The sequence below is a fragment of the Platalea leucorodia genome, assembly GCF_965183815.1.
Source record: "Platalea leucorodia genome assembly, chromosome: 5".
Taxonomy (NCBI): Eukaryota; Metazoa; Chordata; class Aves; order Pelecaniformes; family Threskiornithidae; genus Platalea; species Platalea leucorodia.
This window is the reverse complement of record NC_138827.1, coordinates 13,675,571-13,689,120: the sequence shown is the minus strand read 5'-3', so window position 1 is coordinate 13,689,120 and position 13,550 is coordinate 13,675,571. Positions and strand designations below refer to the sequence as shown.

The window sequence follows — 13,550 nt, the reverse complement described above, 5'->3', positions numbered from 1 at the left end:
TTAAAAACGTGCTGCTCAGCTCTGCCTCGTGGTTTGAGGAGGGGAACACAGTCCATTGCATGAGTCCCTGGGTTTGTAACACCTGTATCAACATCAGCCCCTGCAAGGGAATCTCCTGCCGCCCTGCATTCCACCGTCTCTCTCCAAATGCGACGGACCCTACCAGCAGTGTCCAAACCTCACGGTCCAGATGGCAAGGACACCAACGCCTGAAAACTCAAAGAAATAAAAAGCAATAGTCTTAAGGTATAAACAGTGAGCAAAGACTGCTGAACAGCCCAGTTCAACCGCCCCACTTCCCCTCTGGGGCAGTCTGCTAAAATTACTGTGCCATTCTCCAGTAGCACCTATAGATTATTTTTTAAATCATCTCCTTCCGTGTGGCTTTCCGGAGCCTTTGGTATTCTGTGGCAGCAATTAATTTTCCAGTCTCAGGGAAAGGCTTATGAAGAAACAAAAAGCCTGCAGAAAGGTGATGGCTTTCCATTGAATATCACAACAGCTTTCTCGAGGGGCCTCCAGGGCTTCAAGTGTCAGGTTTGCTCCTGAATTTACCATGTTTCTGTCAGCCTGTCGATGTCGAGAGCCCGAACCCTTGCACCCCGCTGCCGGCAAGCAGATACATCGTCCCCCTGCTGCCCGCAGGCGCTGCCCCCCCAGCAGAAACAAGATACAGAAGAGAAGCTGAGGCTGTGACCCAAAGCGTCTCAAGGCAAGGGAACACCATCTTCAGGTGTGGCAGCTGGGTCTTCTGAGCATTTAAGAGCAAGAAAGGCCCAAGTTCAAAGAGGTTTGGCTCAGGGTGCCCAAACCCACAGCCAGAGGGTTTTGGTGTGGAAACTTCCCTCCCTCCTTGTCAAGGGACAGGCTGCTGATATTGCACCTCCCTCCCGACAGGAACCGGCTGCTACAGTTTCTCCACTTTTATTTTTTTTAAATATTTTATTTTAAGCCATCCCTGAATGAGGCAAAACCACAAAAAGCAAAGACGAAGCGGGGCTGTGGGGCTGGGAGGACATCAGGCCACCGCAGCCAGCCCCACGGGAAGGCAACATGGCACGTCGGGACACTTGAGGGGACACAGGTGGTGCTAGACATAGGGGGACACTGGGAAGAAACGACAGGAAAGGAGCTTTATGTCTTGCAGGGAAAAGGCAACAGGGCCTGATTCCCAGCTCCAGCAGTGAGCCAGCAGGCAGGAGGAAGGGGGGTCTCTCACTTTTTAAGTGTATTCACACCCCCGATGCTCCAGCCCTTTGCGACCCAAAGGCTGGGCACCACCTGCAACACAGGCTGCACAAATAAAAGCTCCTGCTGAGTGCAACAGCCCGACTGCAGGTTTTGGTTGTGCTTTGTTCAATCGTTTCACAGAGCACCCGTGACAGGAATTGCCGCTGACAGCGGGTGTAAGAGACGGACCCCCGCTGCCGCAGGAGCCAGGCTGGGGGGAGCGGCAGCGGCGTTTGTCAGAGCCCAGGAACAGAAAATGGGTTTCAGATGGGCCACTGTGGAGCGGCCGCACGGCCCCGGCTCCCACGGCGCCTCGCACAGACACAGCGACTGCAGCGAGAGGCTCAGCCAGCCCCGCCGAGCATCGCTCCCCTCCCGGCACGTATCTCTCCCACATCGCTCCCATCCCAGCATGGGGATCTCCCACAGCACCCAGGCCAAATGCTACACAGCTCCTGCAAGGACAAACCACAACCTCAACAGTCCAAGGTAGATCCCCGATTTGATTTAATCAAGGAGAGAGCAGAAGAGCTGCATTATGCCTGCTCCAGACCCAGCACCACCCACCCTCCCTGTCTCTTCCCTAAACAGCCAGGTATTGATGGATTTATTAAATTCTGTTGGGCTTTTTTTCCCTCCTGCTCTTGACTAGAGGGTTTACGAGCAATATCAACGTGGGCAAGCCCTTAAATTCAAGCAACACGACTTGCTTGCAAGTCACCACACCCCGCACCCTCCCTGGCACCGTTTTGCACCACAGCCATGCAGCACCCTGCCAAGTCACCGGCTTTCCCCACAGGCTGCCTCGAAGGTCCGGCTTACATAAGAAGGAACAAACTAGCTTTTCTTCGCCACCCTTTCAATGCTGCCATTCATCCCCTGCCCTCCATCCTCCCAGTGCCACCTTGAGGGATGCAAAACACATAGCCAAAACACTTCATCTCACACATTATCCTAGGGCAAATTTTTGTTGTCTGTGCATAATGCATCTACAATTTTGTCCCCCCAAACCACAAGTGAATTAAAGGACTAAGGCAAAAACTACTGAGATGCAAAGGTACCCCTGTGTTAAGGACACTCCGTACCCTGGCAAAGCCATGCCACTGCTCAAAAAGCAAAGAGCACTGAGGCCTGACAGTCCTTCCCCAGAGCACACAGGGTCTGCAGGGCCAGGTCACACGCATCCCACCATAGCAGTGAATCTGGCATCAAACAGCAAGGGACTGAATCTGTTCAAGGGTTGTGTAAAGACTTCGTCTTTGACGCTGAGTGAGCACTAAAGCTGGTCTCGGTTCTTCCCGGCTGGAAACAGCTTGGTCAATCCTCAGGTTATTTTTGCATCTCTGCATCAGTTCTGCCTGGTTAGAGACTCTGTGCTGACTTTGGCCAAGTGGTCAACCCCAGGGAAAAGCAAGCCAGGAGGGGAACAGGACTTAACTTTGCAGGCTGAGCATGAAATGACAAAGCCAGGTTTATTCAGACACAAATAGGCTGCTTCAAAGCATTTTTCCAGCCCTTATAAAATCAGTATTAGCATCATAACGATCTACACTCCAGGATTTTTAGTCCTCTTCTGACTTCAGGCCAGCACAGATGCATACCGCCTGCCCTTTCCAATCATTCTGCCATTATTTGTCAAATACCAAATTCCAGCTCCTTTAGGAAACCAGGGGGGAAGGAAGCATGGCTGGTTGAACTCTTTGTCCTTCTCTCCCCCCTCCCCGCACACTTTTACATCATCAGAACAGAGCAAGAAACCCACAAAAAATGCACATTCCCAAGGCTGGAGGCTACGTCGCAGTTCTGGCAACCCAGTGCTCTTACCACAAAGCTCAGCGCAGCCTGGATCCCCTTTGACTTCTTAACAATACATTCACAGTGGTGGAAGGGTGGGGAAGGAGGGCTTCAAAAGAAAAGAGCAGCAAGGAAAAAGCTATTTTGAACCCAGAAGCCATCCAGTGCAATGTGAACCCTCTCCATCTAAGCTTTACTGCTCCTCCCGGCAAGCACTTTGAAGCGTGGCAATGGGAAACAAGGAGACAGCCAACAGCACCCAGCACATTGGTTGGGTATGGGTCTACAAACATTAAAATGTCTTAAATATCAACGCAGCTGGACTCGATGGGGTGAAAGCAGGAAAGTACAGAAGACCGAGCCCTCAGTGGCCTTATGCCATCCATCCATCCTTCTGCCCGCAGCTCTTATGGAGGCTGATGAAGCCACTGGGATGCAGGCAGCCTGCTGGCAGCTCGCTGAACCTTGCATATGGGGTGTTTTGGACCTTAGCACAACAAAGGGTGGTATTAGCACATAATGCTGGAATTTACCCCCTTTATCCAGCTTTGGATGGGGAGAGAGGAGAGAAGCCAATGCGTTCAAAGCCTCCCCTCTTTAGCCAATGTCCGCATGGGAAGGGAGGGCTTTTTCTTCTATTGCTGTTAAATTACAGGGCAGCCATAAGGAGAGGATATGCTCTCCCATCACATGGAGCAGCTGCTGTGCAGGATTTGCAGCTATTTTGCACCTTCTCTGCCAATTGCACAACCAGGACCCTGCTGCCAAAAATGATGGTAACACTCTGCAACCCATTCCTCCTCTGCCCCGGATGACTGACTGACAGCTGGTGAACTTGAAAAGATGCTCCTGGGCTCTTGCCTGTGACAAGCCATGGCCATGAATCGCAGGACAACTGCAGCCGAGGAGACAGCAGCTGGTTTGCAGGGCGAGCCGGCGTCGTAGGGGTACATCAGCCAAGTGCTGGTTGGAGGGGCAGGAAGAGACAGGACCAGATCAAGAAGAGCAGGGGAAGCAGCTGGAAGGAAGTTTGCACGGCCTCTGCGCTATGGTCCCAGCCACCCACCTCTACACATACTAAACATCAATTAAACTTAAATTAAAAGATAAAAAAATAAACACTTTCCAAAGACAAGAGATTAAAACATCCATGCTGTATCTTTGAAGAGCAAGATGAACCCACCCTGAAGAAATGTAAATGTAGCAGGAACCAAGAGACTCCCGGGACTACTCATTACAAGAGACGAGATTCTCAACATCTTTCTGTTTTGCAGCAATTAGCTGGTAACTGGAAAAAAAAATTGAATAGATCAACACTTTTCTATTATTAGTTTTAAATAATGACTCAGAAACAGGCACTTCCTTTTCCCACAAGCTGTGAAGAGCTAAGCACCAAGACCCTGATCACGGCTTCAGGCTCATTTAAACTGCAAATATCTCTGAGAAATTACAGGAGAGTGGTGTGAATACAAAAAGAAACAAACTCTTCCCTTTGAGCTTAACTACTATCAATTATCTTTCATTTATAGGTTAAAAAGCTTGATACAGCGTATTTGCTAGGAAGAGCATGCAATGCCAAGAAGACGTATGTGTACAGAGGCTGGGGAAGCAAGGAGAGAGAGGGGAAAAGTCATGCCTGCTGATGGCCTCGGAGAGAAACTGTGTAAAGGGCCAATGTAAAGAAGTCTGCCCAAAACACAAGGCTGCCTCCCAAGGCCTGACCCTGGACATTAATTGCTGATACCATCCACAGCCCAGGGAAATAATTAAGCGTTTCAGCTCTAAAAGAGTTGCCTGCCCAATCTGCTAAGCAGACAGTTTTTGCAGAGCAATTCAGAGAGAAAAAGAGAAGCAGATTCAGCTGATGAGACACAAAAAGTCTCTCTAAAAGCATTAATTTCCTTTGGGAAGCAGCCCACATGCTCCTAGCACACAGTGGGCAACCATCGCTCCTGCAGCAGGTCCCAGCAAGGCAGATGATTAAATCTGCATCAGTCATTCGGTATAAACAGAAAGGCAGCCGATGAGGATGCAGAGTCACGAGCAGTAGCTGGCTCCCTGAAAACAAATGAACTTTGAGTTCACCTTGATGCCTGCTGATTGAAAGAAACCTTTAGATCATCTTCCAGGGATAAGCATCTGCATCCCTGCCACGTTCCCTTAAAGTGTGCACAGGAATGAGGACATAGCACAGTTCTCAAGGAACCCACACTGTACACAGCAGCGACCAGGCCACGGAGCAGCACGTCGTCTCCCCATCCTGTAACCAGCTGCGATACAGTGACCTGTGTTTCTGCCTAAGCTACTGCAGTGTGAAGCCTGGATGCTAATTTCTGGACAGCATGTCCATCCAAGAGCACACTCTACCCATCCAGGTTGGCCACAGCCCCCAAGAACTTCAGGCATCGTCCTGGAATGGGATATGTCATGGAAGATGCTTCACACTAGCAAGGTATACAGCGGCTGAGGAACCTCAGCTTTTTGGAAAGTAAGAGTCCCGCCACCACTTTGCCGAAAGGTGAAGCAGTGCCGAAGTACTGTGTTGGCCACCTGCACGTCCTGAAACACCCCATGGGGCTTGGCGTCACTGCTCCCAACCGCCGTTTCCTTCCTGTGACCCTGGCATCATGCTCACCAGCTGCGAGCGGCGCGCGTCACCGGAGCACTGGTATCCTTCCAGTGCTGTCTGGCAGAGTCAGGCGCTGACCCATCCGATTTGCCTTGAGCCCAGCTCAGGGCAGCCACCGGCACATGTGGCTGGTGAAGGCACCGGTGACAAACCCAGCTCCCAAAGAGATCCAAGTGTTCTGCAAACCTCAGACCTCCAAAACAGCACCCTGAGACAACACACAGAGGCAGGTGCATAATTTCTTGGGTTTTTCTTTTACTTTTTTTTTTTTTTATTCCTTCCCTTCCTTTGCCATGACACACACTTTGTATTAAATATCTTAAATATATTAATTTTTAAAAAGTATTAATAAAAAGCTACTGAAGGACACAGCTGGCAGAGTGACCAAGGGCAGCGACCCATTGCAAAACATGGGGACATTTTAAAAAACAGAAAACAAACGATAACAAAAAAAGCTGGCATTTTTTGCATATGCACAGCTGGCTGGAATACCCTGGACTCTGGCATTATTGCAAAAACGGAAGGGGAAGCAGTAGAAAAAATATATTCCGTTGTACCAACCTGTATGGGGAAGGGAATTAAGAGCACAAATGAGGAGGCTTTAAACATTTTTGGTATTTCAGATGTTCCCTCCCACACCCACCGCTCAATCACTTTTAGTCTTTAAGCAAGTTTTCTGGCTTGGGGTAGCCAAAGAGTACAAAATCTGCTTCATAAAGCTTGTAGAGCTGCTGCCTCCAAGCCTGTGGGATTTTGGCAAACCAGTTATCTTCCCAGCTGCTGGCAGTCCTGTTCCGGTAGCTGGGAGGGAAGCGAAGCAGCCTGTCCACTTTGAGGAGCTGCAATAGATAAGCAGCATCCTCATCCAGCGTCTCCAGCTTTCCGATGAAATCGTAGTCTATCTGGCACGGATGGCACAGACGGTAAACCTGCCTCCAGTGCTCATTGAAGGGGGCCATCTTCTCTGTCCTGGGATCCAGTAAGTACTGGATGAAGTCAGAAAAGGAGACTTTGAGGCCTGCCCCGAAGGCCTCACTAACGGAGGTGGGAAGGTTAGTATGGTTGGAGTACAGCTTTAGCATGGGGATGGCAAAACGCCGGTAGAACTCCTCATTCTCCAGCTCAAATTTGCTGCGAAAGGCAGAGATGAGGCGGACAAAAGGGTCTCTTACAAAGAGGAACTTGGTGTACTTCTTCAGCTTGATCTTCATGAGGTGCCGGGAGAACTTCCCATAACGGCGCCAGAATTTGTTGAAGGTCAAGTGGGTGCTGGTGTTGTGGACATGTTCCCGGGGGATATCCAGAGGGTTCCGGTATGGGACCCCCTGGTCTAGCAGGCTCTCACTTAGCACAATCATCACCCGTTTCCAGTTGGTGCAGGCCACCTTGGGGACATAACAGTAGATGATGCCATGGCGGTCATCCACGATCAGGTGGTTGAGCTCGTAGTTTGGGATGTCATCAAAGGAGCGCTCCTTGGTGGGGAAGGTGAAGCTGGAATTGGCACAAAACTCCCGCAACGTTCTCTGCCTCTCTATCTGCAGTTTCTCTTGGTCCAAGCTGTTTCTGTCATTGTGCGTAGACCAGTCATAGCCCCGCACGTTCTCCTCCAAATTGCTCACCACAGGCTTGCTGGAGCCCTGGACGAGTAGCTGCTCTGTCTTTCGGGGGACAGAACTATTCTGTTTCAGGCTCGAACTAAGCAGCTTTGCCAAAAATTCATCCACATCTGGCAAGGCTTCCCAGTCTTCACCTGCTGCGATACCAGGGATGGCTCCTGGGGAATGAGGCCTGGAGAAGGACGTATGCAGGTAGAAGTGAGCCGTTCCCACGTTGTCCCAGTATACAATGATCAGGAGGATCATGAAAATGGAGACCAGCACCACAGAGAGACGGAGGAGCCGTGCTTTGGTCATCCTGACACCTACTGCAATAGCTGGCTTTCACCTGGATTCACCTTCGACTTGCAGAGTGAGGCTTGGGATCCACCATGGTGCTGCAGACCAGGAGCCTGGAAAGGTACCAGAAAAAAAGTTAGTTGAACCCTTAATCACTCTGGTTTGGAGAGAATGACCTTGTACAATCAAGACTCGTTGCAGGGCTGACCATCCGTTTCTGCATGGGGAGAGCTGTGTGAATCTGAGGTACCCATAGAGACCTCACGGAGAAGCACTGACTGGCTGAAAGGAGGCATGATGTGTTGCAATTTTACCAGTTTCCATAGAAATCATGGGTTTTTTATCAATCTCAAGCTTCTAGAGTCACGTGATTTCAAGAGAAGTTCTGTTTTCATTTAAAAAATAAGTATAATATAAAGATTTCAGGCCTAGAGTTTAGAGAGGGAACTTTGAAAGCATTAAAAGATACAACTATATACAGAAAGTATGCAAAGCCAAGAACCTTTCAGATGTCCTTGATTTTTAAACACAAAAGAAGGCTCAATCCATGATTTTAGCTTGTAGTATCACACTGTCATCTCATCTGCCCATGAAGATGCTCTGTGCCACTATGCTGAAAACAAAGATCTTACCGGAGTTATAAATACATAGCTGAAGATGCCGTTGCCTCAGTGGCTAAAGCAAGCCCCTGTTGAGAGAACATCACTGACCCAAACACACCATTTTATCTAATCTGTGCGAAGGCACCCAGTAGATGTCACGCCCATGACCTTTCTTGGTAGGTACTTCATTTTGTCAAGAACAGAGATTACACAGTTTTCCTACAAAAACCACTAAAGAGATGTGGCCCCGATAAGAGCCACGCATCAATAAAAACCTAAAGGAATGATTACTTTTAACTGAATGATTTCTGAGATTAAGGATGCTTTGATAAATCTTTGCCCATGTCCAGACTGTGTTGAGTCAGGACCTCTTTTCCTGGTTTAACTGAATTTTTACTTCTATCACACTTATCCCTAACAACTCTTGATCACCAAAGACAGACGAGAAATCACTGTTAAAAGGGCAGCTCAGAAGACTTTTTCTGGAGGGTGCAGCAGGTTTGGTTTCTTTACTTCAACCAGTACCATCTTTTCACTGCTACCTGCTTCCCTGCTGACTCCCAGCCCCTTTCCACCAGCAAGCTCCTCAAGGGAGATCCGTCTCCCCACCCTGCTGCATGTTTTCTGGTCCAAGGCTCCATGCAGAGGCGGGCGGGCAAACCAGCCTTGCTTTCTCCCCAGGCGATCAAGGAGCCAGTGCCTACAGCCAGGGGAGAACAACATAGTAAAGTGAGGAGCAGCTATCTGATATTTTGAGAGAGAAACCAAGGTTTGCTGTTTTACAGTCTCTCTCTGAAAGGTTTAATGCCAAAAGACAAGCAAAAAATAGTCACTCCCATCTCCTCCTCCCCTCCAGGCACAGTCCAGCCCCTGACTATAAACACGGAACAGCACCTACAGATAGAAAACAAGAGCTGCCCTTTCTGCAGATATCCCTGTTCTTTCTAATGACTTCAGAACAAACCATACAAACACCAGCTCTGAAAACAAATCCACTTCAGGGCAAGCTGCCCTGAAAAGCTTTTCAAAACGAAGACTGGGTCTCTCTTCCTCCTGAAACACAGAGGCTGCTCCCCAGCCAGTTCACACACCACCCTTAAACAGCACCAACCCCACCCTGTGCAGGGATGCAAAGTTCAGATATGCAGAAGCGCTAAGCTCTGTCATTCCCAGGGGAAACTTGCTCAGCACCTTTGATGCTCACAGCAGCCTTGCATTGAATGATTTGTCTAAAGAGCCATCTGCGTGGCTGTGCTTATGCCTCAGGGATGCCAGATTTTAACAATCAAAGTCCTGGTTTCAAACACTAGACCAAAAGCATGAAAGCAGAAATTAGTAACCAACAGGAACAATACCAGTTATGGCTACATATCAAAGTATTAGCTCAGCTTGTCCCAAAAGACATAAAATGCAGAACTGAAGATTTAAGGGTTTTCCACCCTGGTGTATTTATTTACACTTCAGGAGAGCCAGAAATTCAGTGTAGCTGTAGCCTAACAGGTGGCTTTGCACTGCAACACCAAACACTGTGTTTCCTGGAGCCAGGCTCTTATTCTAGATGTGAAAAAGAGCTGGATAAACTGCAGATGCAACACTTTGCGCTCTGCAGAGCAAGAACCAGATATTGCTCAGCAGTAATTCTCTATGTTTAGCTAGTCAAGATTGAGGATGAAGCAGATCTAAGAAGAAACACCCAGAGAGAGATGAGGACGGAGTTAAAGAAGGGGCAAATTACATATGTGCGTCAGCACTTCAGGCCAAGCATCTCAGTCCAACAGCAGAAGATAATGGAGTGACGCTGCCAAGCCTACTGCTTGGCGCGCTTCTGGGTTTGCGTTTTGCCTGAATCTGTTCTTGCTTTCAAGCCGGTTAGCTGTTCAGGGCAGGGACTGCTTCCTATTCTGGATGAATAGGGTGCCCACTGCGCACATAATTCCTAGCACACTGGGTTTCCAACACTGCTTGAGACCTTTAGGCTGGCTGGAATGCAGCAAGCCCGGAAAGCTGCATGGAGCATCCCTTTCTGCCATCCCTATACCCGGCAGCTTCCACAGCTTCGGGCAGCGCAGCAGCCTGCTAGCATTTCTGAAAAGCTGTCCCACCCTGGCGCAGACAGATCACCCTCTCGGCAGCAGCGACAGAAGCAAATGAGACGCTGTGTGTGGCACACGCATTCCTCGGGCAAACGGAAGGAGGGCTCTTCGTCAAAGCCACCACCATAATGTAGCTTTACCGAGCGCACCCCAAGGGCTCAAGCCTGCTTTCCAGGACACAGCATGAAGGCCTGTCAGAGTGGTTGGCTTTTCCAAGACACACAGCAGCGAACAGCACAGAATCGAAATGACTCCACTTCTATTAACTCTATCAGTGCCAGAGAGGAACCCTGGAAAAGAGCAATAACACAGCTTAGTTCCCCCTCATGAGAAAAACGCTACAGAAAACAGAGTTACTCTATTGACTACAATACATCCTCTTCCTGAGCACTTCATAAAAGATACCAGACTGAAAGCACAAATTAGAGGTCTTTGTGCACATCAGAGGGAACGCACCTCCATCCCCCCCTTGCCAGAATCAAAAGGAAAAGCCTCCAGAAGGAGCCAAGAATTTACATTCAAGTTTAACCCAAAGTCACCAGCCAACAAGAACGTGCACCAGGATCCACACAAAGCTGCTTCTGTGACATGACGCTGGCAAACCGGGCAACGGACCAAGTGCTATAATCATCCTACAGAGTCCCCTGAGCAGCCATCCCGTGATCACCTCCAACCTGAACCTGGCCTGGGTGTGAACCAAGGACTCTTCTCCCCATCCCAGGCCCGAGAAAGACACTGAGGTCCGAGGTCACTGGTCCCATCCTCTCCTATCACAAGCTGCCATGTCAAATAACCACCTCTCACTCTCATTTAAAACCAGAAAGGGGGGGATGTGTCCCCAGCATTCTTATTGCAAAAGCTGTTGCAGATGCAACTCCTCAGGGATTTGGAAGCCTGATTTGCACTTCACGGCCCAACTGTAACTGTTTGTTCTGAGGGCAAACAGCAGCTTAAGTAATTCCTGTCTCTTTCTTCCTCTCCTCTCAGCTTTGCGCAATGACTACATTCTCTCACAGCCACTCTTTGCAAAAGAAAGTCACTCCAGCTCACTTACAGGAGCAGTAAGGCCTGCTCCATATGCACAGGTATGTACCAGAGACAGGGGATAATAACCTCTCTTTATGAGCAGCGACGGTTTCAAAGGTACTGTGCCTCCAAAAGCTTAGGTGCAGTTTCCATCTCTTCTTGCTTTGTCTTTCCCCAGGCTTGTCCCTCTCCCATTGCTCCTAACTCCCCGTGGGGAAGCACAAGGCACAGGTCAGGCACTAAGCACCAGCTCACCTCCTTCAGCGCCCACTCGTTCTAACGTGAGAAGATATGGGATTTCAGGTAGCTTGCTTGGGCTTTGCCTGCTTCTGAAGACAGAAAGAGGTGGAATGAGAGCTTTTAAAAACATACAAAAAACCCAAATTCAAACAGATACTTTCCCTTGGGGCACCTGCATTCACCAGCAATTGCTCAACCCATACGGCCTTCTTTACCCACATATCATGGTACACACCTGCTACCAGTTACACTTCGGGAATAAGCAGGCTTTAGAGAAGTAGAACCGATTTAACCTCCTGCAAGTGCAGGAGAACAAGCTCCCATCAGCCAAAGCAGATGGAAGCTGTACCAATAACCAGAAACAAATTTCACATGCTCGGCCATCACTCAATAAATTGCTTCTCCCCAGCTTTCCAAAAATCTAGCACCCTTTGCAGAGCAGGAAAGTTTTAACCCACGTAATAACACCACTGGTTACATTAGTATAAATGCAGTATAAACAAAAAATAGGGCTTGCGTTGCATGTTTTACCCCAACTTTGCACGTGTATGCTAGAGACCAGCAGAAGAACGTCCTAATGCATGTAGCTATCCCAGCGCCTTCCCTCCTGTCGCTACCACAAAGCCTGGTTTGTACAGGCTTGGCAGCATCAGTCGCCTCTTTTTTAATATCCATTCTTGGAAGTTGTCTCAATAACCATAGTTCTAAGACTTCCAGAAGGAAATTCCCCAAACACAGCACGTCCTGTTCGTGCATTACCTTTGTCGCAAACTTCAAGCACACCCATCGTTCCTGGCCTTACAAACGCAGCAAGAGTCTTGGCAAGCCTCAGTGCCAATAGCCTGGGCCACCAAAACCCCAGAATGTTTGTTGTATGTCAAACACAGGGGCAAGAAATCAGACCCTGCCGCTCACATTGCTTGCCTTTGCCTTGCAAGCACCTGATTTAAGCATAGTTTTCTACTGTTTATAGTTCAGCTCTGCTCTGAAGTTCTGTGCATGAATTGCAAGCAGGATTAATCATGTTAACGGCCGTCTCCGTGAAGCGACGTTAAAAGCCACGCTCTACCGTCAATAGAAACGCTCCGCCGAGGAGGCTGTGTCCTGGGTTTGCTTTTGTAGCCGCTCGGACCGCAGACGCTCCCGAGTCCAGGAGCAACACCGACTGCAGAACAACAGACGAAAACTGCACAAGCGGGCTGTTATCAAGCCCTCAGGCCCAGCGCTGGCAGCAGAGGGGGGAAAGCCAGCGTTTCATGCTTTGGAGAAGAGGAACAGCCTCGCAGAGCCGCCCGCCGCCCCGCAGACCTCCGAGCGCCCGCAGGCGCGGCCGCCTCCCTGCGCCCGCCGAGGCGCGCGGACGGGCGGCGCTGCCCAGCCCGGCGCACGACGCCCGCGGCGCCGGCCAGCGCTGCGCCCTACCTGGCACCCTGCGGCCGCCGGGGGAGAGCGGAGCGGACGCCGTGTCCCGCTGCAGCTCACGACTGGAGCCCGCCCGGCTCCGGCCCCGGCCCCGGCCCCGGCCCCGGGGCGGCACCCCCCGCCGGGACCGCCTCACCCGCGCCCCGGGCAGCGCCGCCGCCCAACCCGCCCGCTCAGGCGCCGGCCCCGGGCCCTGCCCTGCCCGCAGGCAGAGGCCGTCCCCGCCCCGCCCTGGGCGGCCCCGCGCTCACCTCCCGGGCAGCGGAGCCTTCCTCCTCTCCTCCTCCTCCTCCCGCTGCCCGTCCCGGTCCCGCCGCTACCCGGCCGCCGCCGCTGCCTCTCGCGAGACGCCAGGCACGGGGGTCCCCGCGGCGCAGGCGCCGCTCCGCCCGCCGGCGGCAGGGCCCGGCCCGCCCCTCGCACGCGGCCTGGCGGCTGCTCCTCGCCCCGGGGCGACGGGGGGGACCCCGGGCCCTGACGGCGGCGGGGGCTCGGGTGCCGTCGGCCCGCGGGGAGGGCCCGTCGGTCAGGCGGGGAGCGGAGGGGCCGCCCCTGGCACCGGGGCACAGCAGCCCCCGGCGCCTTCCCACAGCCGGCGCGAGGCCGAGACCGGTGT

At 51.1% G+C, this 13,550-nt stretch overlaps 1 protein-coding gene across 4 annotated transcripts; it reads right to left on the bottom strand.

Annotated features, from left to right (window-relative positions):
• Positions 1 to 6,309: 6,309 nt before the first annotated feature.
• Positions 6,310 to 13,260, bottom strand: CHST12 (carbohydrate sulfotransferase 12; the record flags this gene model as incomplete). 4 transcript variants are annotated; one of them, XM_082311775.1, is made up of 3 exons in its annotated part: positions 12,582 to 12,687; positions 11,528 to 11,601; positions 6,310 to 7,664 (listed from the first exon to the last, which is right to left on the bottom strand). In XM_082311775.1, the coding sequence occupies exon 3, from the start codon at positions 7,567 to 7,569 to the stop codon at positions 6,310 to 6,312; it is 1,260 nt and encodes a 419-aa protein (XP_082167901.1). In that variant the 5' UTR covers positions 7,570 to 7,664; positions 11,528 to 11,601; positions 12,582 to 12,687. The 4 variants fall into 4 exon arrangements, with proteins under 4 accessions (XP_082167901.1, XP_082167900.1, XP_082167902.1 ...); XM_082311774.1 differs by lacking the exons at positions 11,528 to 11,601; positions 12,582 to 12,687 and adding an exon at positions 13,186 to 13,260; XM_082311776.1 differs by lacking the exons at positions 11,528 to 11,601; positions 12,582 to 12,687 and adding an exon at positions 12,935 to 12,986.
• Positions 13,261 to 13,550: the final 290 nt, after the last annotated feature.